The sequence below is a fragment of the Bos mutus genome, chromosome 7, assembly GCF_027580195.1.
Source record: "Bos mutus isolate GX-2022 chromosome 7, NWIPB_WYAK_1.1, whole genome shotgun sequence".
Classification (NCBI taxonomy): domain Eukaryota; kingdom Metazoa; phylum Chordata; class Mammalia; order Artiodactyla; family Bovidae; genus Bos; species Bos mutus.
In genome coordinates, this window is record NC_091623.1 from 11,720,370 (window position 1) to 11,744,467 (window position 24,098).

Here is a 24,098-nt window from a genome sequence, read left to right on the forward strand (position 1 = left end):
TTTCACTTTTCACTTTCATGCATTGGAGAAGGAAATGGCAACCCACTCCAGTGTTCTTGCCTAGAGAATCCCAGGGACGGGGGAGCCTGGTGGGCTGCCGTCTATGGGGTCGCACAGAGTCGGACACGATTTAGCAGCAGCAGCAGCAGACCCTGAGCAAAGGGTTTTTCCATGGTGGGTTCATTCATGCAACAGATACTAAGTACCTATGGAAACTATGTCTTAATGGGTGGATATGGATTCATTCATTCTTTCATTGGACAGATAGGCCATGTGGGTTAGTTAGAGGATACAGTGTGGAAGACAGATAAGATCCTGGTTGCATGAAGCCTGCATGCAAATGAAGGCACAAATAATAACTGTAAAAGCAGATCAGGGGAAAGCACTTAGGAGGAGAATAAAACAGGGTGTGATGGAGCCTTTCAGGTTGGAGTAGGGCTGCCATTTCAGGCTGGGTGGTGAAGGAAGGCAACATTTTAACTGTGACTTGAACAGTGAGAAAGAGCCAGCCTTGAGAGAAGCAAGAGCAAAGTGTCTGAGGCTGAAACAGGGGCTGCAAGAAAGACCAAAGGTAGGGGGTCACCAACAAGGCAGAGAATCAGGCAGAGAACAAATTGTGTAAGGTAAGGAGTTTACATTTTATGCTAGTTGCAGCAAGGATCCATGTGATTGAAGCCAGGGAATGACAAAAGATCACTCCTGTTATGAGGTCAAAAAGGGCATTGTAGTCTAGACTGAGATTCAGGTCAGAAGCTTCAAAGTAAAAGATGATGCCAATAATGACAGCCAAGGTTTATTAGAAAAATTTTCATCTGTAACAGCAACCACATAATAAATTATAATGGTGAATATTTATTGGGGTGCATTGATGTGGTGAGCAATGCGCTTGATATGGTGAAATAGGCTACTTCTATTGTACCCATTTCCAGAGAAGGCAATGGCAACCCATTCCAGTACTCTTGCCTGGAAAATCCCATGGACAGAGGGGCCTGGTGGGCTGCAGTCCATGGGGTCGCTAGGAGTCAGACACGACTAAGCGACTTCACTTTCACTTTTCACTGTCATGCGTTGGGGAAGGAAATGGCAACCCACTCCAATGTTCTTGCCTGGAGAATCCCAGGGACGGGGGAGCCTGGTGGGCTGCCGTCTATGGGGTCGCACAGAGTCGGACACGACTGAAGCGACTTAGCAGCAGCAGCAGCAGCAGCATTATACCCATTTCACAGATGGAAAGACAGAGGCTCAGAGAGGTGCTATCACTTGCCAACAGGTGGGGAAGCGGGAACTGGAATCTGGGTTTTTCTGACCCCAGTGCCCAACCTCTTTATCACCGTGGTCCCCTTAGGACATGAGGCAGCTCTGTGTATTTATTCCTAAGATACCCCTGATGCTCACTGACCCCATCTCACATATGAAAGTCAGGACTGAACAGGATAATTTATTAAGTTCAGGTGTACAAGATACAGGCACTGTTGCACATACTGATTCATGTAAACCTCAAAACAACACTATGAGGTGGGTGTTGATTTTATCCTCATCTTACAGACTGAAAGGCGTGAGACTCGGTGAGGTTAAGTGACTTGTCTGAGGTCAGCGTCACTGCGGTAAGGCAGGACAGTCAGGACTGGCCTCAGGACCACCTAGTTGGCAAAGGTCTGCTTCTGACTCCCATGAAGCCAGCTAGAATCTCAACCACTCTCAGCTCCAGGAATGGGGGCAGGGGCAGCTGCAGCACCCAGAAATATCAGTTCCTTCGATTACAAGGGCCACTGGGAGCAAGGGAGAAGCAACACGATTTCCTGGTTAATTAAAGGCTCTGCTGGGTGCATGCCAGCCACTTCCTTAGAAGAAGAGCCGGGAGATCCCTGGGGCTCCCTCATCAGGAAGGCAGTCTTGCCGAGTCCTCTCAAACAAAAATAAAAACAGGCTTCCTACTGCAGCAGGTGGAAAGCTTCAGAAAATTGTTCCCTGGAGAGGAGGGGTTGCAGGCGGAACCTCTAATGAGGCTCAAGAAGGGTTCCCGGTGCTCCCTGTCTAAGGGCTGTGATCAGCTGGATCAGGGATGCTGGGACTCCAGTGGGGTGTGGGGAGCAACCCCTCCCCTACCTCCCAGCCCACCTCACCCCCACCCCACAGCGTCAGTGCAGCTTGGGAGCCAGGGACCGCTCACGTCCCAGGCCGGCATTTCTTCATGCCATCTCCAGAAGCCTTGCCAGGCTGAGCTCAGACGCTAAGCAGGTTATGTGATTAGTGCCACTGTTCAGTCAGCAGACAAACTAATCTTCTTAAGTGGTTTTGTGGAGGGTGGAGCGGGGTGGGTCTGAAGGCAGGAGGGCTCCAGGGCTGCAGATGTGGGATGCAGGCTGGGAAAGCCACACCCAGATGGCCCCTTGGCCTCTGCCAGGCTCACGGTCACCATCCCCTAGGCCAGCCAGCGCACCCCCCAACCCCCATCCCCCACCCATGTGCCTGGCACACAGCAGGTGCTCAGAAGTGCTGGCCCTGAGGTTGGAACACCTGAAGCTGTCCTTCTTGTGCTGCGTGGAGGTCAGGCGCTGTCCTGTATCTTGGCAGCTCTGAACTTGGCAGCGGCCCTGGCACACTGTCAGCGCCCATTACTTGGGGAGGGAAGGAATGTGCAGCGTGTGCTGAGTCTGAGTCCCAGGTCACAGACTTCAGAGGGCCTCTGTCAAGGGCAGGGGAGATGAGCTGACTTAGGAGTGCAGTGGGATAGGCAAGTAGGAGAGCCAGTGCTTAAATCCTTCTTCCCCTTCTTGTCCTCCCGCAAGGGCCCAGGGTCTGTGTTACTGTCCCAAGTGTGTAGGAATTGATCTGGAAGGCATCACTGTAGTGATGGGAATGGTAGTCATAGTAACTAAGGATAGCAGTACGGGTTTCTAGGGCCCTTCCCCTGCCCCAGTCTCTAAAGATTTCTCTATATCATCTCCTTGTGTCTTCCCAACAAAGTAGGTGTTATTATCCCCATTTTACAGATAGGGAATGCAGGGCCTAGAGGGAATAAAGCAGCGTCCCAGTGTCATAAAGCAGTGTGTGATTTGAACCCAGGTGGTTTGCCTGTGGAGTCTGAGATGTTAGACACAGACTCCTCTGCCACCCTTTCCTTCACCCCAAAACACGCAGGACCTTGCTGTAAAGGTCAGAGATAGTAGGATTTTGGTGGGACCATCTTAAAACAACAGGGGATCCACAGTACATGTTGGGATGACAGTGTCCTGATTTCTGAAGCCCGCCTTTCCCCCCCTCTCTTCCTCCAGCTGTGAATATGGCTCAGGGGTGCGGCCTGAAAGTGGCCTGTGTGTCTGCCGCCGTGTCAGATGAATCCGTGGCCGGGGACAGTGGTGTGTATGAGGCTTCCGTGCAGAGGTGGGTCCCTGAGTCCCGGGCCCCCTGTGGCGTGTGGGAGGAACCCACAGGAGGGTGGGGGGCTAGAGATACTTCACGTCTGGGAGACTGCTGATTTCCCTGAGTGCCATCAAGGGGCGTGTGGCCCGGGAGCAAGTATTGGGGAAAGAGCAGCCCCCTTGAGAGAGGGATCTAGAGTCGTGTGGGCAGGCAGGGTCCCCAGGGAGGCTCAGCAGACCCAAACCTTCCTCCTCAAGAACCTGCTGCTCCCTCCCAGAGAGAACCCTGTCTCTGGAAAATGACTTTGGCCCCAGGTCACTGCAGACCAGCCTGACCCTCTGTCTCTGTCTTCCCCGTGTTGCCTTCCAGGCTGGGTGTCTCGGAAGCCGCTGCTTTCGACAGTGATGAATCAGAAGCAGTGGGTGCCACCCGGGTTCAGGTCGCCCTGAAGTAAGTGGCAGGGAGGGCGGGGCAGAGGGGCATGGTCTGCACTGGGTCCCCTCCTCCCCCTTCTGCCTCATGTCCAGCATTTACCCTCCTCCAGAACCAGCAGGCCCCGCTGACAGCTGTGGGCTCCTAACTAAGGGTGGGGGTCTCTTTCTATGCCTCCCAGCTCCCCATTTCACAAAAGAGAAAAAAACAAGGTTTGAAGACTTTGTACCTTGCTCAGTGTCACTGAGCTGGGCAGTGGCCAAGCCAGGCAGGGACCAAGACCGCCTGCCTCTTGGTGTGTTTGGTCATCATCATTACTACAGCTTTTGTCTTATAATCTCATCTGGACTGAAGTCAGCCCCTGGGGGGCTACAGCCTAGATTTCCTGTTGTTGCTCATCTCTTGATGGGGAATGGTCTTGATTATTTTTAAATAGGAATTCATTGCCTACATTTAGCTCTCAGGAAATTTTACACAACCTCTGGCTTCACTTTAAAAAATCAGACCGACAGCTCTGGACCTGTGTCCCTGCATGGCTGCAAACACTGGGTCTGTGATCTCCAGCTCACCACGGTCCCAGAGCAGTCAGCATCTCCATCCGTGATAATTAAAGGAGAGAGAGATAAATGTGTTACCAACAGGTGCTCTGTATGCCCCCTTTTCATTTCAGGTATGATGAGAAGAATAAACAGTTTGCAATATTCATCATTCAGCTGAGCAACCTTTCTGCTTTGTTGCTGCAACAAGACCAGAAAGTGTGAGTGTGTAGCTGACGGACCGTGTATCATCCTCTCGCCCTCTATGCCCATCCTAGGGGACACTCTCCTTTCTGCCCTGCTCCGACCACGGGCCCCCCTAGACCGCTGTGGGTGGTTACTGCACATGACCATGACGCGCAGTGTCAGGGCCGTGAGCGTGGATGCAGGCAGGGCGCCAGACGCGCTCAGTATAAAGAGGAGAGCCCAAGACAGCTTTCCATATGCGTCCTGAGCCCCGACCAGGTGCCGGCACTAAGAATGGGGTGGCGAGCAAACCCCTGTCCTTGTGAACTTGAAGCCTGGTGAAGGAGGAAGTCACGGCCCCTTTTGTCTGCTCTAAGCGCTAGTGTTTCGTGCAGAAAGAGCCAGGCCTGCCTTTCTCAAGAGCCAGTTCCCATCATGATTCAGTGGGCAGGTTGCGATGGGTGTTAACCCTACGGCTAATAATACAGCAGAGACCTGCACCGTTTGCCTCTCGGCTCTGCCTGGTGTAGACGGGTTTATGTTTCGTTGAGCTCATCTGCCTCCGTGCCCCTCCTTTGCTAGACCGTAGGCCTTGAGGGCATCAGTATAAGCTTCTGTCTCTGTGGTCTGCACCCAACCAGCGCCTGGGGCGTGACATGTGGGAAGGAGGAAGGCAGGCCCGAAAGCAGGCCAAACAGAAGGCAGACGAGATGGGACACATAGCGACTGGGGAAATGACAAACTCTTGTCCTCTGTGGCTTCCTGGGGGATGTGCAGCAGCTGTGTAGCCTAAGGCCTGAGCCCCCCGACCCGGGCCCACCTGACCCTGGCTGTCATGTGTGCCTGCCCCTCTAGGAACATCCGAGCGGCTCTCCTTCCGTGCTCCGAGAGCACCACCTGCCTCTTCCGGACCCGGCCCCTGGATGCTGCGGACACCCTGGTGTTCAATGAGGTGTTCTGGGTGTCCATGTCCTACCCAGCCCTCCACCAGAAGACCTTAAGAGTCGACGTCTGTACCACCGACAGGTGCCACCTGGAGGAGTGCCTGGTGAGAGCTCTGTCTGTCTGTCCAGCCTTCTGTCCTTCTTGATCCACCTTTGCACTTCAGGGAGAAGGCTTGGGGCAAACACAGCTTGTGGTATCAGCCCAGCTCTTCGTGGGTTCTAGGTAGACTTATTGGGAGCAGGGGAGAGAGAGCAGGGAGCTCCTTTATCTGCTGTGGAGTTGCAGGGCCTTATCCCTTCCTTGTGCCTGAAGCTGAGCCACCAGCCTTCCGCATCGTGTGGCCTAAGATGCTTTAATTGTCTCAGTTTCCTTATCTGTAAAACCAGCTCACCATGACTACTTCATAGGTGGTTCTCTGGGGACTGAATGAAGCGCTAAACCAGTGCCCCTCGAACTTTTGCGTGCACACAGTTACCTGGTTAAAATGCAGGTTAAATGCAGATTCTGATGCCTCAAGTCTGGGCAGCAAGATTCCGTATTTCTCTCAGGCTCGCAGGCAGTGCCGCTGCTGCTGGTCCCCGTAGCAAGGATGTAAAGGAATGAAGTGTCTGCACACACTGGCTCTCATTGGAAATCAGTTCCCATCACCTTCCTGCTCAGCTGGGGTTCATAACAGCTTCATTGCCATTTATATTGTTGTTGTTATTACTGGCAGTAATGCAACAGCTTGTGTTAATTGGATGCAGTTTATATCGTGGGCTCTGAACTGAACTCCATACTGGTATCATTTCTGTTGATCTTCCCAACAAATCTTATAAACTAGGTACCATACTATTATACCAGTGGGGAAACTGAGGCACAAAGAACTTTCTCAGGGTTAGAGTAGAGTTAGAACGTAGGCTGATCCACCCATGTCACACCCTGGAGTTTTCTCTGGGTCAGCACGGTGCTCCCTGGAGGAGCCCAATACATGAGATAGTGACTCAAGAATTTGGCAAGCAGGGTGGGTGCTGCTGAAGGATGGAGCAGAAAGCTTTTCCAAATCCAGCCTCCAAGAAATTCCCCAGTCGCCTGGTGGCTAGGATTCTGGGCTTTCACTGCCGTGACCCAGGTTCAATCCCTGACTGGGGAACAGAGATGCATGGCATGCCCAAAAATATACGTCTTTATTTCTATAATATTAATTTCTATTCTAAAGGATAGAATAGAAATTAAATACAAAATAAAAAAAAAAAAAACCAAATCCAGGCCCCTCCAGTGAAGCGTTTCCTCAGCCCTGAGCATTCCTAAATGAGAAGAGACTCAACCCTGTTTTATCCTCCTAATTGGAGCCCTTTTATTCCTCCTTCCTAATTGAAGTCTGGCCATTGCTGGTTGCCATGGCAGCAGCCAAAGTGCTCATCCCACCGTGGCTTGTCTCCATCCATGGCCAGCCGGAAGCCTCTGTCTCCCATGTCCCGTGGGGACGTGGAGTGTCAGGCTGTCGTGTTTTGGTGGCTGGTGGAGGCATGGAAGGGAGATGCGTGAAGGAAGGGCTGTCGGCTCCCACACGCTGCCTCCCCGCACTGCTGAGTTGGTGGCACCCCGGTGCCACGTAACCAGCCGGGCAAGAAGAGTAGTACTCATCCTGAGCAGCATCTGTGTGTCTAGTTCTGGGCTAAGAACTTGAGTGCAGTATCTCATTTAATCCTTACAACGGGGAAGCAATATTAGCATTAGGTCCATTTGGCAGGTAAGGGATCAAGGCCCAGAAAGGCTGGTTAACCAGCTCAGGTCATCCAGTAAGTAGGTAGAGAAGTCTGGATTTGAACACAGATTCCAACTTCCTTATGTCACCATCACACTGTGTGTGTGATCAGTTGTTCAGTCAAGTCCAACTCTTCAACCCCATGGACTGTAGGCTCCTCTGTTCGTGGAATTTCCCAGGCAAGAATACTGGAGTAGGTGGCCATTTCCTTCTCTAGGGGATCTTCCCAACCCAGGTATTAAACCGGTGTCTCCTGCATTGGCAGATGGATTCTTTACCACTGTGCTACCTGGGAGCCATCACACTACCCTACTAGATTATGGGTTTGGATGGAATATGTGTCTTGCCCTCCCCAATATCATGGGCAGCAGTTCCACAGTCACTTTATGGTGGTATCACGGGGTCACAGGCTTTCCAGCAAGGTGCTGGTTGCTCACCCTTCAACTGTGCAGCTTCTGTAAAGGCAGCCCACTGCCCAGGCCCACTCATACCCCAGAGCTAACCATTATAACCTTCCCTTGCTCCTTTTTCACTTTGCCATCCACACTTGGCAAAACACCAGCCCTGTCAAAGTGAACTCTCCCCTCCTGTCTGCCCGTGCAATTGGAGAAAAACACACACAGCACCAAATTCTCATCCTCTCCTTTCTCCTCACCCTATTCTCCCTCTGCTGAGACCCTTGCTTTATACCCAATCCTGGAACAGTAGAAGGAACCAGAAGAGAGCCCCCATAGCTGCCCCGCCACAGTTAGCTCTTCTTGCAGGCTCTGTGGTTCCACCCAGAGCTCAGGGTGGGCCCTCCGCACTCCCATCCATGGCCATCTTCGCTCAAGGTCATCTTCACCCTTCTGCTCTGTCTCCAGTTTTCCCTCCTCCACTAGATTGATATACTCTCCATATATATGCTGTTATTAATCCCATGCTGTAAAAAAAAAAAAAAAATTTTTTTACCCCATTTCTTCCTCCAGCTACTACATTACTTCTTTTGTTTTCTCTGTAGCAACATATGAACGAGGTGTGTGTTTTCTCTGCATCTCAGATTATGTGGGCTCTGGCCTTCATCGTTCCACCAAAAATGTGTTCATCAAGGTCACTGGGGACCTCCTCATTGCTGAATCCAATGGCCAGCTCTCTCCATCCTCGTGTCTCTTGGCCTGTCTGCAGTGTTTGGCTCAGTTGCTCACTCCATCTTCTTCGACATCTTTTGCCCTGACTTGGCTTCCTGGACCGCTCACTCTCTTGGCCGCCTTCTTCCATCACTGGCTTCCCTGTCTGTCTGCTCTGTGGATTCTTGCTCATTTCCCTGACCTCTCCCCTTCCAAGGGCCCCAGGGCTCAGGCCTTGCTCTCCTCCCCTTTTCTACTTGCATGCACTGCTTCGTTGATCTTGTCCTATCCCCTGGCTTTTCAATACCATTCCATGTAATAATGCCATCCTGGGCCTCCCCACTCATCTCAGTGCTGTATGTCCACTGTCTCTTCCATCTTTTCTTGCATATCCAGTCAGCATCACCAATCATGTGTCCACAGCACACCCCTCAGCTTTCCTTCCATGTCTTCACTGTCTCAGATGAATGCAACCCCATTCATTCATCCATTGCCCAAGCCAGAGACCACAGGGTTGTCTTGGACCCCTTTCTTCCTCTCGTACCCCACATTCAGTCCTTTGGGAACTCCTAGCTCTGCCTTCAGAAGATCTCCAAATTCCAGCCACTTCTCCCATGCTCCTGACCACCACCATCTCTCACCTGATAGTTGCAGAATCCCCTACCAGGTCTCCCTGCTTCTGTTCTTGCCGCCCTTCATCTCCAACAGTCGCCAGGGTGATCCTATTAAATCGCAGATGAGTCCATCCCGTCCTCTCCTTAAATCCTTAGGAAGGCTTCTGTCTCCACCCAGAGTCAACACCTGGGCCTTTGCCTGCTCTCCCCAGGTCCTCTGAGGTCTGCTCCTTGCCATCTCTCAGATTTGATCCCTGAGACTCTTCCTCCAGCCCCCTTGTGCCCCTTGAATACACCAGCACACCCCCTTCTCCGGCCTTTCTCACTGCCATCCTTTTCGAATGTAATTCTTTCCTCCTGGATGTTGATGGGCAAAAGTCACTCTCTCACTTCATTCTGTTCTTGACCCAGATGTCACCTTCTCCATGAGGACTTCCTTCCACCCTACGTAAAGTCACGTTGCCCCCTCCACCCTCTTATCCCCACCTCTGCACTTTGCCTGTATCATCTTCTCTGCAGCACTTTATATCACCTAATATTTCTCCGTGTCATAGGTATTAGGGCGCAAGTTATTTTCGCATTTTTATCATCTCTGAAATCAAGATGCAGTGTGTACTAGCTGGCAGGTCATATTCTAATTGGTAACTATTTTTCTTTCTTAGTGATACATGAAATAATAGTACACTCTATAATTGATGGCATCTTAGGCTCTATGGCACCCCACTCCAGTACTGTTGCCTGGAAAATCCCATGGATGGAGGAGCCTGGTAGGCTGCAGTCCGTGGGGTCACTAAGAGTCGAACATGACTGAGCGACTTCACTTTCACTTTCCACTTTCATGCATTGGAGAAGGATATGGCAAGCCACTCCAGTGTTCTTGCCTGGAGAATCCCAGGGACAGGGGAGCCTGGTGGGCTGCCGTCTATGGGGTCGCACAGAGTCAGACACGACTGAAGCGACTTAGCAGCAGCAGCAGTAGGCTCTATGAGACACAATATGGAAGTTACTTACTGATTATCTGATTCCCCCAGACTGGAATATAAGCTCAGGAGGGCAGGGATTTTTCTCTGCCTTAAATCCCGCTGTGTTCCCAACACCCAGAACAGTGTCTGACACATAGAGGCAACTGGGCAAATGTGTGTGTGTCAAATAAATGAATGAATGCGTAGATGCTGTCAAAGTGCATCCAGTTTACTGAGGCAGACTATTCATACCCATGAGGCAGCCCCAAATAGTTGTTGCTGTTGTTGTTCAGTCACTCAGTCGTATCTGACTCTGTGCGACCCCACAGGCTGCAGTACGCCAGGCCTCTCTGTCCCTCACCACCTCCTGGAGCTTGCTCAAACCCATATCCATTGAGTCGGTGATGCCATCCAACCATCCTGTCCTCTGCCATCCCCTTCGCCTCTTGCCTTCAACCTTTCCCAGCTTCAGGGTCTTTAGTAATGATTCGGCTCATCACGTTATGTGACCAAAGTATTGGAGCTTGAGCATCAGTCTTTCCAATGAATATTCAGGATTGATTTCCTTTACAATTGACTGGTTTGATCTCCTTGCAGACCAAGGGATTCTCAAGAGTCTTCTCCAACACCACAGTTCAAAGGCATCACTTCTTCAGCACTCAGCCTTCTTTATGGTCCAACTCTCACATCCATACATGACTACTGGAAAAACCATAGCTTTGACCATACGGACCTTTGTCGGCAAAGTAGTATCTCTGTTTTGTAATATGCTGTCTAGGTTTGTCTATAGCTTTTATTCCAAGGAGCAAGAGTCTTGTAGTTTTGTGGCTGCAGTAGACTGTATCTTGTTGGACAACTCTGTACATCAGTACCTAGAAATCTTCCTTATTTTTTGTACATAGCTATGTAATAACCGTGTAGATATAGGTTACAGTCTATTCCCCCAATCTACTGTTGCTAGAGCTTTGAGTTGTTTTCCTTAACATCAGTCTTGGCGATTATCTTTCTGAACTCTAACACCAAGAGAAAAAAACAACATGTGAAACTACCTCAAACTAAAAAGCTTCTGCACAGCAGAACTTTCATTTTCATCAATAAAATGAAAAGGCAACCTACTGAATGGAAGAACATATTTTCAAATTGTATATCTGATAAAGAGTTAATATCTAAACAGCCCATGAAAGTACAGTGTTAGTCACTCAGTCGTGTCTGACTCTTTTGCCACCCTATGGACTGTAGCCCACCAGGCTCCTCTGTCTATGGGGATTCTCCAGGCAGAATACTGGAATGGGTGCTCATTCCCTTCTCCAGGGTATCTTCCCAACCCAGAGTTCGAACCTGGGTCTCCCCCCATTGCAGGCAGATTTTTTACCATCTGAGCCATCAGAGAACCCATCCTTAAAATTAATATCTAAATAGATCTTAACCTATACAACTCAGTAAACAAATAAGTCAGTGAATGAGTGAGTTATTAGAAAACAATACCCAGCCATTTCTTCCTCCCAGGATGCTTCTATCTCACCTGGAGTGGTGTTTTATCTACTTTCCCCAGAATACCGTGTCACTCTCTGCTTATGCTTTTTTCCCATCCTCTACAGGGAGGCGCCCAGATCAGCCTGGCTGAGGTCTGCCGGTCCGGCGAGAGGTCGACTCGGTGGTACAACCTCCTGAGCTACAAATACTTGAAGAAACAGAGCCGGGAGCCCAAACCAGTGGGAGCCATGGCCCCCATCCCAGGGCCTGAAAGCGTGGTGAGCTGGACCACAGCTTTGCACCTTTCTCCTATAAAAGGCAGCACCTGGTCAGCTGGAAGGAAAAGCCTCTCCCAGAGTTGGAGATGGCTGGACATCAGAGGGGGGGGTGTGTGTGTGTGTGTGTGTGTGTGTCACTCAGTCACTCACTGTCAGACTCTGTGCGACCCCATGGACTGTAGCCTGCCAGGCTCCTCTGTCCATGGGATTCTCCAGGAAGAATACTGAAGTGGGTTGCCATTCGCTTCTCCAGGGGAATCTTCCCAACTCAGGGCCTGAACCAGGGTCTCCTGCATTGCAGGCAGATTTTTGTACCCTCTGGGCCAGCAGAGAAGCATGGACATCAGAGGTGGAGTAATTATTAGAGAAGAAACTGAGTGTCAGAGATGTTAATTAATTTCCTCAAGTCACACAGTCTTCCTCAGCGTGGACACCATTCAGTGGGACAGTCTCCCTGACTACTTGATGATCTTGCAGCTGTAGACCTGTAATTCTGTCTCATGCAAACACTAAACTCATCTTCCAAATTTTGTCCATGTATACAGAGATTATTTTCAGTAGAATCGCCACTTAGAAGAACTAGGGACCATATTTCCAGTTGATGTAACCTTACGGCGAGATGCTTGCCCACTCTGGCCTTCAGTTTTACCCTCTGTTCACTGGGAGGGTGATAGGGTCTGATTCCTGTCAGGTGGGGCTCTGCCTGCCTTGCACAGAGGGCTCATCGGCCTTTGTCTCTGCAGGATGCTGTGTCTGCTCTGTTGGAACAGACAGCCGTGGAGCTGGAGAAGAGGCAGGAGGAAAGGAGCAGCACACAGACCCTGGAAGACACCTGGTAAGTGAGGGTGCCCCTGGGAACTGACCTGGCTTGGACCTGAGCCCAGGGATGAGATCCCCAGACAACACAGCAACCAAAAGAAGTGTTCCCCTGTGAAAACGGAGATCCTCTCTCAATGGTTCTCTATAGGCAACAAGGCAGTATATAGTCTGGTAGAGTGTTTCCCAAGTCCCTTCCCAGTTTGTGACTTTATGTTCTAGTAGATATTCCTACTGGTTCACATGTTAGTGATTATTGTGATGCACTTACATTTATTTTGGTTCAGAAACATTCCTAAGAAGCTTTATATTACTAGAAGTGGAAATAAGCATGAAAGTGATAGTCACTCAGTCGTGTCCGACTCTTTGCGACCCCATGGACTATACAGTTCATGGAATTCTCCAGGCCAGAATACCGGAGTAGGTAGCCCATTCCCTTCTCCAGGGGATCTTTCCAACCCAGGGATTGAACCCAGGTCTCCCACATTGCAGGCAGATTCTTTACAAGCTGAGCCACAAGGAAGCCCAAGAATACTGGAGTGGGTAGCCTATCCCTTCTCCAGCAAATCTTCCTGACCCAGGAATCGAACTGGGGTCTCTTGCATTGCAAGCAGAGACCTTACCAACTGAGCCAGAAGGGAAGTGGAAATAAGTATAATTTGCCATAAATTGAAAATTCCTCAGTAAGGAATTGCAATTGGAGAAGAAAATGGCAACCCACTCCAGTGTTCTTGCCTGGAGAATCCCAGGGATGTTGGAGCCTGGGCTGCTGTCTATGGGGTCGCACAGAGTCGGACACGACTGAAGCAGCTTAGTAGCAGCAGCAGCAGATAGGAATAGGAAGCAGAAATAACAGGCTTAAACAAGATAGAATTTTACTTCTTTGTTACTTAAAAAAGAAGACTTGGAAAAAGGCAATCCAAGGCTCATCTATCAGCCCCAGGATGTTACTGGTAACCCAGGCTCTTTTTCTTATTCTGCTTTGCTGTCCTTACTGTGTGACCTCCATCATCAAGGCTGCTAAGCGCAGAATGGCTGCAGTCACCAGCCATCAGGCAGGCATCAGGAGAGGAAAGACAACAGAGTCTCCATGAGTGCCTTTTAACCAACGAGCATTCCTGAACGTCCCACCCAGCAATTTCCACTTGCTTTTCATGGGCTGAGCTTAGCTACTTGGTCTACCCAATAGCTAAAGGAAGATGGGAAATGAGGTCTCTCAGTTGATATAAAATTCAGGATTCTGTTACTAAGGAAGAATGTAGGAGTGGATATTGAGTAGGTCATGAGCCAAGCCTGCCTTATAAGAGAATTGTGGAAGATTAAATGTAATAAAAATACAACAAGAATATTAAAATTTACCTAGATGTATTGCTTGCCAAGGTTCTAAGACTAAGGTCTCTCCTACTGTTAAAAGTAAGGTCATATATTCTCTACTTCTGTGTCTCTATTTCTGCTTTGCGAATAAGTTCATGTGTATAGACACAGGCGTAGAGAACAAATGCAAGGAAACCAAGGAGGGGAGGGATGGGGGGATGAACTGGGAGATTGGGACTGACGTATATACACTACTGTGTACAGAGTGGATACCTAACGGGAGCCTACTGCATAGCTCAGGGGACTCTACTCAGCGCTCTTTGGTGACCTCGGTAGGAAGGAGACCTGGCGCACTGCAGCCTACGGGGTGGCAAAGAGTCAGACTCGACAGGGTGACTGAACAACAAGAGCTGATTCACTTTGCTGTACAGTGGAAACCAACGCAATATTGTAAAGCAACTATACTCCAGTAAAAAAAAAAAGTCCATGTGTCAGCAGTGTTAAAGACATGCTGCTGCCAAAGAGAGACTTCCTTCTTGATGTAAACAAGTCTGAAGAAGAAGTGGACAGGACACAGCTTTTCCACTGTGTGATCAGAAACTTTAGTCCCTTGTCTTCCCACAAAAGGTCTCATCACACACTTTAGGAAACAGTGATGTAGACTAGGGTTCAAACCCTAGCTTTATCTTTTTTGGTATAACCTTAGGCAATGCATTTTTTAACTGTTTATTGCAACATCATGCACATTCAGAAAAGCTGGTGTGTGTGTCCAGCTCAGTGAATTTTCAGAAGCCAAACTACCCATGCGTCCAAACTGAGGAGCATCACCAGCTCTCCGGAAGCCCACACCACATTTCCTCCGGTCACTGCCCGCCCCCTCAAGAGCAGCCACTGGTACTCAAGAGAGCCAAAAGTCATTCTGACCCTGTCTGATCCTTGGCTCAAACATGGGGACATCACACTGACTGTGAAGAATCATCAGAAGAGACTGAAGGACCAGCCACTGATGAAGTAAAAGTGCAAAGCCTGTAGTGGACACGCAAGAGACAATAGAGATTCTTATCAGGAAATGGAGGAGGAACACGGCTTAAGTACCAGCTGGAAAGGGAGACATCTCGGAAATGAGCACAGCCTCGGAACCTTGCCATTGGGAGGAAGTGTGTGTTGTTGTGCTTAAGTACATGTGCTCTGAGTCCAGACAGATGTGAATTCACAAAATCTCACTCAGCCAGCTCCTTGTGGGATCCTAGGTCTGGGTGAGGCCTAAGCATCAGTACATTTAAAGCATCCTGGGAGGACTTCTCTGGAGGTCCCAGTGGTTAAGATTCCACCTGCCAATGCAGGGGACATGGGTTCGATCCCTAGTCTGGGAAGATTCCACATGCCCCAGAGCAACTGGCCTGCGCGCCACAAGTACCAAACCTGCTCTCTGAGCCCACGAGTTGCAACTACTTAAACTTGCACACCCAGAACCTGTGCTCCTCAACAAGAGAGGCCACCACATTGGGAAGCCCATGCACCAAAACGAAGAGTAGCCCTTGCTTGCCACAACTAGAGAAAGCCCGTGCACAGCAACAAAGACCCAGGGCAGGCAAAAATAAATTAATCTGGGGGGGGGGGTGTGGAAAAAAAGCATCCAAGGTAATTCTAAGGTGAAGCCTGGGCTGAGAACCAGGCTCCAAACCCGGTTTCTCCATCTGTGACATAGAGTCATGGTGTATTTTGTAGACTCTGAAAATTATGCATGGTTAGCCCTTAAAACAGACCCTGACCCACGGACAGCACGCAGTGACTCTTCTGTTACAGCCCTAAATTCTACGTTTGGTCTGACAAGAAGTCTCTCCTTAATACCTTTTACTCCAGGGGTCAGCAGGTGTTTTCTGGAAAGGGCCAGATAGTGAATGTCTGCTTCGTGGGCCAGGCAGGTTCTGTTGCTTCCACTCAACTCTGCCATCGTGGTGTGACAGCAGTCACAGACAGTACACACACCAGCCGACCACGCCTCTGTCCTTGCACCTTCATGTACGGACACGGAATCTAAATTTCACATCATTTGCATGTGTTGTGAAATATCACCCTCTTTTTAATTTTTTTTCCCCAGCCATTTAAAAATATAAAAACCATTCACAGCCTGAACCTTGGACTGTCCAGAAACAGGCAGTGGGCTGGATTTGGCCCCTAGGCTGACTCCTTTCTTCCTGTTCTCCTTGACTCTTCCTCCCTGTGATGAAGAATAGGGCCAGGTTCCTGAATTCTTATATGTTCGTTTGCTTTAGGGTTCTCTCTCAACTGTCTCAGTTTCTCTTCTCTGTCCCACCCCCTGTCACTCGCCACTCTCCTTCCCTCCCCTCCCTCCGTGCTTCCTCCTGTCTCCCCACTGCCTCTCTCCTTCCTCCCCTTCCTCCTTCCCTCCTCCTTCCCCCATCCCTCTCCTGCCTTTCTCTTCTCCCTTCCTCTTCTCCCTCTCTCCCTCTCCCCCTTCCTTTCTCCCTCTCTTCCCCTCCCTCTGACACTCTGCAAGGTCCCAATGCCGGAAATCGGCCCAGGACCTGTCTTCCAAAACCCTGGCACAAGATCAGTGGTTTTCCACCAGATTCCAAGCTTGTGTTGAGGCTTTTCACACTGTCTCCTAGCAACCACCTTCTGTTCCCTCACCCTTTGTGGCCCCCTCTCTCCCCACCCTTGGCCATTCAAACTTCCCCAGACACTGACTTACAAAGAGGGCTGGGAGTCCCCCGAGCTGCTGCGGTAGTGGGTGGCTCCATCTGCAGCCGCCTCCCCCCACGCTGGAGGCTTCTTTTGGTCCTGGAATGTTAACTAGCTCTGCTTTGCCCGCTCAGCTCTAGAGTGGAGGGCTCCGCAGACTGGTCCTCTGTTCTCATCTCCTCTCCTCCCTCCGCACCCAAGGCCCAGTGGAGGATGCCTCTGTTGTTCCCTCCTTTCACTGGTTCGGGTTTCTTTAATGCGTATCATCAGAAGACTTGATCTTTTTTTAAGATTCAGAAACAAAGCAAAACTCTCAGAGGATTAGAAAATGTAGGAGAATATAGGGGCTTTCCCGGTGGCTCACCGGTAAAGAATCCGCCTGCAGTGCAGGAGCTGCAGGAGACGAGGGTTCGATGCCTGGGTCCGGAAGATCCCCTGGAGGAGGAGGAAATGGCAACCCACTCCAATAATCTTGCCTGGTAAATCCTATGGACAGAGGAACTGGCAGGCTACAGTCCATAATGTCGCAGAGAGTCGGACACACACGCATGCAGGAGAATATAATCACAAACAATGCTAGAGTGAAAACCCTTGTATTTACCTCCTTGGGAGCTACATGTATTTGTCTAGGACAAAGGTTGAGAAGTGGCCTTGCTGGGTCCCAGGGCATGTGTGGTTTATATTTTACGGGGTCTTGCAGCATCATTCTCAAACAGGATTGTAAATGCTACCAGCAGCACTGACTGAGAGTGCCCCTAAAGCTACGTCCTCTCTGATACAATATAATCTAACAGTATTTAATCAAGAACATGTACATGTTTTTTTTCTAGCAGGTACTGCTAATTTGACTTCACAGTATTCATTGGCTGCTCTAATTAACACTCCCCACAGGGATACACCTTTTCCCCAAACCCTCACTTGATATCAAATACATATTACAAATATCAAATACATATTTTTAAATTTTTATTGATTTTTGGCCACTTTTCCAAAGGGTGAAAAGATGTGTCTAATTATTTTTCTCTTTACAATTGAGGGTTTTTTGTTTTTTTTTTCCTTTCCCGGAAAATATGTCGATCAGCTTCTTAGTCACAAAGAAGAGACTTCCCTAGCAGTTGAGCGCTTCATGGAGCGGAGACCTGGCTGCACCGCTAAGTGGCCTGTGACACTGAGCGAGGCCTACTCAGTCTCTGAGACGAGGGGCTTTCGGTATGGTTGAAGGGCCTCAGCGTGGCACCCGGAGGTCATTGAGGCCATGTTTGAAAAGTGAAAGTGTTAGCTGCTCAGTGTCTGACTCTCTGAGACCCTACGGACTGTAGCCTGCCAGGCTCCTCTGTCCATGGGATTCTCCAGGCAATAATCCTGGAGTGCATTGCCATTCCCTTCTCCAGAAAGTCTTCCCGACCCAGGGATGGAACCCACGTCTCCTGCGTTACCCTCTGAGCCACCAGGGTAGCCTCTGGTATCCATGTTTAGTGCCTCTTTCATGAGTGGATCAAGAGGCAGAGGAGAGAAAAAAGAGGCCCTTCCATAGCGAGAGTCCCCATCTAAGTGCAAGGGAGGTTTTCAGCACAGGGCTGAGGGTGGAGAGCCAAGATCTGTTTTCCCTCTTGGGAAAATCCAAAGGGAGATTTTGTGTTTATCCACAGTCTCACTGAGCCAGCTAATGAGATGTCAAACTCTCTGCTTTTGGCTGAAATTCCTTCAGCTCTGTATGGTAATACTGCCTCATGCTGATCAGAAGCCTGGCGGTTATGTATGTCTTTGAAAAGTAAAGATGGGAATGGAGATAAATTACTAATTAACAAATGCCATCCATTTGTCACACCAACTCTTTCTAGGCTCAAAGTCTGAGGGGAAAGGATAATTATGAAGAGTATCACCAAAAATAAAGTCTCTTCAACAAATGGTGCTGCAACCCCATTGGATATCCATACAGAAAAAAATAAATGTTGGGTGCCATGGACAAAAATTAATCTGAAATGGATCATAGTATTAAACATAAAAGCTGAAACTAAAAAACCTTTAAAAGAAAGTACAAGAGAAATTCTTTGCAAAGACTTCTTAGGTACAACATAAAAAGCACAAAGCATTAAAGAGGAAAAGGGATAAATTGGACTTTGTCACAATCAAAAGCTTCTGTCCTTTGAAAGACACCATTTAGAAGAAGAAAGGCAAGCCACAGACTTGGAGAAAATATTTGCAAAGGATTCCTATCTAGAATATATAATGAACTCTTGCAACTCTAATAAAAAAACAACCCATTTTTAAAATGGGCTAAAAATTCTAATGGAAACTTTGCAAAAGAAAATCTGAATGGTCAATGAAATTCTCCACAGGAAAGTACAATGAAAACCACAATAGATATGAGTACTCATCAGCTGAATGACTAAATTTAAAGATGGATATTACCAAGTATAGGTGAGGAAACAGAATTCCCATAACATTACTGTGGAAACATAAAATGATATAACCGTGTGGGTAAACCAGCTCACCACTTACACTTATTGTCTGACCCAGCAGTTCTACTCCTGAATATGTATACATATCTTATGGTCTGAATTGTCTCCCCCCAAATTACAGATATTGAAGCTCTGACCATGCTTTAGAATGTGACTATTTTTGAGGACAGGGTCTTCAGAGCTGATTAAGTTAACATGAGTCTGTTAAAGTTAGGGTGGGCCTTAATCCAGTATGACTGGTGTCCTTATAAGAAGAGGACATTGGGACACACAGAGGAACACCGGGGACACAGACACAGAGGGAAGACCACGTGGGGACCCAGCATGAAGGTGGCCGTATACAAGTCACCACCCTGCCCGCACCTTGATCTTGACTTTTACTAGCCTCCAGGACCATGGGAAATAAATTTCTGTTGTTAAAACCACCCTGTCTATGGTATTGTGTTATGGCAGCCCTAGCAAACTAATCCAGTGTCTTAAGACAAATGAAATCCTATTTCTACACAGAGTTGTAGGTGAGTGTCTACAGAAGCTTTATTCATAATTTCTAAGAAATGGAAGCAATCCATATGTTTATCACCTGATGAGCAAACTGTGGTCCATCCATCCAATGGAAGATGACTCGACAATAAGATGGAGTAAATTATTGATACTGTGTGCCAAATATGATGCTGAGAGAATGAAGCCAGAGACAAAAAAGCATATATCATCTGATTCCATTTCTAAGAAACACAAGAAAGATCAGATTTAATCTTTAGTCATGAAAAGCTGATCAATGATGGGCTGAGGGTGGGGGCAGATTATCTGGGAAAGCATATAAGGGAAACTTTCAAGATAATGGAACATTCTTTTTCTTGAGTGTGGTAGTGGTTACACAGGGGAACACAACTCATCAAACATTACAGGAAATGAGTTTTTTTATATGTAAATATACCTCGTTAAAATTGATTTTTTTTTTTAAAAGTGTCCTCAATCCAGAAAATGCTTGGAAGCCCTGCCCTGAATGCACTTAAAGGCAGTGAGCAGATGAGCGTGGGTGCTGTGGGTGATCACAGTGTCTTGTCATCACAGGAGGTATGAAGAGGGGACCAGCGAGAATGAGGCCGCAGCCGAGGAGGAGGAAGGGGAAGAAGAGGAGGAGGAAGGGGAAGAGGAAGCCTCCCCTGACATGGACGGGTGCCCAGCGGTAAAGGTAGGGAGGGCCGGGACATGGGAAGGGCTGTTTTGGGGGAAATAATCCTCAACTATTGAACCCAGGCTGTCAGAAAAGTCTCGGGGCTAAGTCTCATGCCCCAGCATCAGGGGACAGGCTTTCAGAGTGGGGTGACCTGCAGAGGGTTGTATAGGGGTGTCCCTGCCTGGAATTGGAGTCATTTCAGTGACAGAAAATCAGGAGGAGTTGATTGACCCTCTCATCTCTCCCACCCTCTGTGGTTCCCAATTCTCTGGGCAGACTCCAGGCTGTACAGTCAGCTGGCCTGGATTCAAATACTGGCTCTGCTCCTACCTAGCTGTGTCGCCTTAGACCGATGACTTCATCCCACTCCAGCCTTGGCTTTCTCATCTCTAAAATGGGCGCAATAATGCCAACCTTGCAGATGGGTGGATCTCAAAGCAGTAGATTTCTCCATTTGGGTCTACCTGAAGGGCAGTAGGAAAGGGGGTCTAGTCGAGTGACTGTCACCTTTTGCTCCCCTGCTGCACTCAGGTGACATGTTGTAAGAGGCTCCATTAGGGGTGGAGGTACAGGTTGAGTGGGGAGGTAGGGGCGTTGGAAAAGAATCTGGGCCTGCCTTCTAACTACTCCACACCAAGAGGAAATCCTGCAGTTTCTCCAGCCAAAGGGGGTGCCTTTTTCAAAAGCACACAAAGGCACTGTTTAGGCTAACCAAGGCTTTTCATTTGGGTGTTTTTATTTGTTGATCTCTACTGGTAATTACTGTGAAAGGACAATAGAAAAGCTGATCACCTAGTTTTTAAAAAATGAGGTTTGCTAGTTGCTTCCCTAACTCCAAGAAAACATCTGCAGTTCTTGGCTAGGCGATGGAAGCCTTGGGTGTGGCTTTGTCAAAATATGGTTGGCACATTATTCTTGAGGGTGTGAGGCCCAGGACATCCATGCCTGAGGTACCTCTACTGCTTATGTGAGCTTGTTAGGGGACTGAGTCTCTCCCACTGGCCCCAAGCACAGGTGTCAGGGAGGATTGGGGGCTGGCACACGGGGCCTTGGGTGCCATGCTGGCCGGGCTGGGTCCGCGGAAGCCCCCGGCTGTGTCTGAGGGCCAGGGGTGAGGTGATCGGAGTGGGGAGCAGCTTCAGTGTCCACCCCGTGAGTCTCAGGGTGGGTGGCTGAGACTCTGGGTTCTCCCAGCCTCACAGCTGTGACTTCTTCCTCAGGTGGACAAGGAGACCAACACAGAGACCCCAGCCCCATCGCCCACGGTGGTGCGGCCCAAGGACCGGCGGGTGGGCACGCCCTCCCCGGGGCCGTTTCTTCGAGGGAGCACCATCATCCGTTCCAAGACCTTCTCCCCAGGCCCCCAGAGCCAGTACGTGTGCCGGGTAAGCAGCCGCACAGCCGTCCTCCCCGGAGCACCCGCTTCTCCCCCTGCAGCTGAGAGCCGTGGGCCTCGCACAGCTCTGGGTCCAAGTCCTGGTCCCGCCCCTGTTGTCAGTCATTCTTGGCATGTTACACCTGTTTCCTTATGGAGTTAATAGACCAAGTCTATGCGGTTGCTCTAAGGACTGAATTGGCTAAAGCATGGGAGAGGCTCAGTAACCAGTACATGGCCAACGTTTTTATATATGTGTGTGTCTGTTTACTTATATATGTTTATTTACTTGCTTATTATATAAATATAATATGTATATTTATTTACTTACTTACCCAACCACATGGCATGTGGGATCTCAGTTCCCCAACCAGGGACTGAACCCATGCCCCCTGCTGTGAAAGTGCAGAGTCCTAACCACTGGGCCACCAGGAAATTCACAGCCAAGGCTGTTTATCAGTTCAGTTCAGTTCAGTCGCTCAGTCATGTCCAACTCTTGGCGACCCCATGGACTCCAGCAGGCCAGGCCTCACTGTCCATCACCAACTCCTGGAATTCACTCAAACTCATGTGCATTGAGTCGGTGATGCCATCCAAACATCTCATCCTCTGTCATCGCCTTCTCCTTCTGCCTTCAGTCTTTCCCAGCATCAGGGTCTTCTCCAGTGAGTCAGCTCTTCACATCAGGTAGCCAAAGTATTGGAGTTTCAGCTTCAACATAGTCCTTCCAATGAATATTCAGGACTGATTTCCTCTAGGATGGACTGGTTGGATCTCCTTGCAGTCCAGGGAACTCTCAAGAGTCTTCTCCAACACCACAGTTCAAAAGCATCAATTCTTCAGTGCTCAGGTTTCTTTATAGTCCAACTCTCACATCCATACATGACTACTGGAAAAACCATAGCCTTGACTAGATGGACCTTTGTTGGCAAAGTAATGTCTCTGCTTTTTAATATGCTGTCTAGGTTGGTCATAACTTTTCTCCCAGGGAGTAAGGGTCTTAATTTCATGGCTGCAGTCACCATCTGCAGTGATTTTTGGAGCCCCAAAAAATAAAGTCAGCCACTGTTTCCACTGTTTCCCCATCTATTTCCCACGAAGTGATGGGACCAGATGCCATGACCTTTGTTTTCTGAATGTTGAGCTTTAAGCCAACTTTTTCACTCTCCTCTTTCACTTTCATCAAGAGGCTGTTTAGTTCTTCTTCACTTTCTGCATATCTGAGGTTATTGATATTTCTCCCGGCAATCTTGATTCCAGCTTGTGCTTCCTCCAGCCCAGCATTTCTCATGATGTACTCTGCATATAAGTTAAATAAGCAGGGTGACAATACGCAGCCTTGACATACTCCTTTTCCTATTTGGAACTGTTTATAATTCCAACCAACTCTCCACTCTGTTTACGCCCGGCCCTGCCCTTCCACACCCCTTGCTGAGATCAGACTGATCCTCACCTTCCCTGATGGACAGTTCCTCCCCCTCCAAGGCAATGGCAGCATGCAGCCTGAGGTTGCAAAATAGCAACAGCCCTGGATTACTTAGCTATGGGTTTAGGAGCTTTTTTTCATTGAACTTTTTGGCTACCATTGAAAACTTAAGAAATTCAATTAAAAATAAAATTTAAAATGCAGCCATTTCACATAAAACTCCAGTTTCTGTGGAGGGGAAAAGAGAGACTGTCTGGCCCCTAGGGCTACACATTCTGTCACAGTGATGAGTGGCTGGAGCTCCGCAGTGAGGGCCGCTGCCCTCGGAGTAGGGACTGGCAGGCCTTTTCAAGTTCATCGTGGCCTCCACCGGCCCTCTTTAACCTATTTGACTTGCTGACCTGCTCTTGCAAGCCATGGAAGTTTAGAAGCCGTGCAGTGGTCTTGGCTTCCGGAATCTCTTGCCTTCTATCCATGACTCCCATCTGAGGGGTCACTCCAGTTGCTGGGGCTGTAGAACTAAGACCTTGTTTCTGAGGTTCATATGACATGTTGACATCCTTCCCTATCTCTTACCATACAAAATGAGCAAGCAATAACTAGAATAATAAACAGAACCGTCCCGTTTCGTGTTCCAGTAAGTTGTGCAGGAGAGGCCCCTGGAACCCGCCCCACCTCATCAACCTGACATCCATTTGTCTATTGTTATAGAGGGAAGGGCTATGGGGGATTCAGCATCTAATATCTGGTATCCAAGGCCTCCAGTTATAAGCTTGAGTGTGTGTGTGTGTGTGCTCAGTTACCCAGTTGTGTCCAGTTCTTTGCGTGCTCTGCTATCCATGGGATTCTCCAGGCAAGAATACTAGAGTGGGTTGCCATTTCCTTCTCCAGGGGATCTTCCCAAGCCAGGGATTGAACCTGCATCTCCTGCATCTCCTGCATTGCAGGCAGATTCTTTACTGGTAAGCCAGTAGTAGTGAAGTTAATTTTTTCATAACGTGACAATTTTACAAATGCACTGGCTACTTTTCAAATTAGTGCCCGCCCCAAAACATTCCCTGCAGTACCTCCCAGAAATAATGTAAACCTCTCCTCTCTGTGTCGTCTCTACTTAATGTTAGAGCTTGTAAACATCTGAAAAGAAAGTGTGAGTACACGTAATATAGTTGTGTATCTTGCA

The 24,098-nt window shown here is 48.8% G+C and overlaps 1 protein-coding gene across 2 annotated transcripts in view; it reads left to right on the forward strand.

Annotated features, from left to right (window-relative positions):
• Positions 1–24,098, forward strand: part of WWC1 (WW and C2 domain containing 1) — a 58,960-nt gene that overhangs the window by 23,631 nt on the left and 11,231 nt on the right. Inside the window, exons 8-15 of one of the 2 annotated variants that reach the window (XM_070373051.1) lie at positions 3,276–3,384; positions 3,733–3,813; positions 4,466–4,552; positions 5,373–5,565; positions 11,490–11,642; positions 12,386–12,477; positions 20,012–20,132; positions 21,338–21,502. In XM_070373051.1, the coding sequence (XP_070229152.1) occupies positions 3,276–3,384; positions 3,733–3,813; positions 4,466–4,552; positions 5,373–5,565; positions 11,490–11,642; positions 12,386–12,477; positions 20,012–20,132; positions 21,338–21,502 (1,001 nt within the window). The remainder of the gene's footprint in view (positions 1–3,275; positions 3,385–3,732; positions 3,814–4,465; positions 4,553–5,372; positions 5,566–11,489; positions 11,643–12,385; positions 12,478–20,011; positions 20,133–21,337; positions 21,503–24,098) is intronic. The other variant, XM_070373052.1, reaches the window with a different exon arrangement.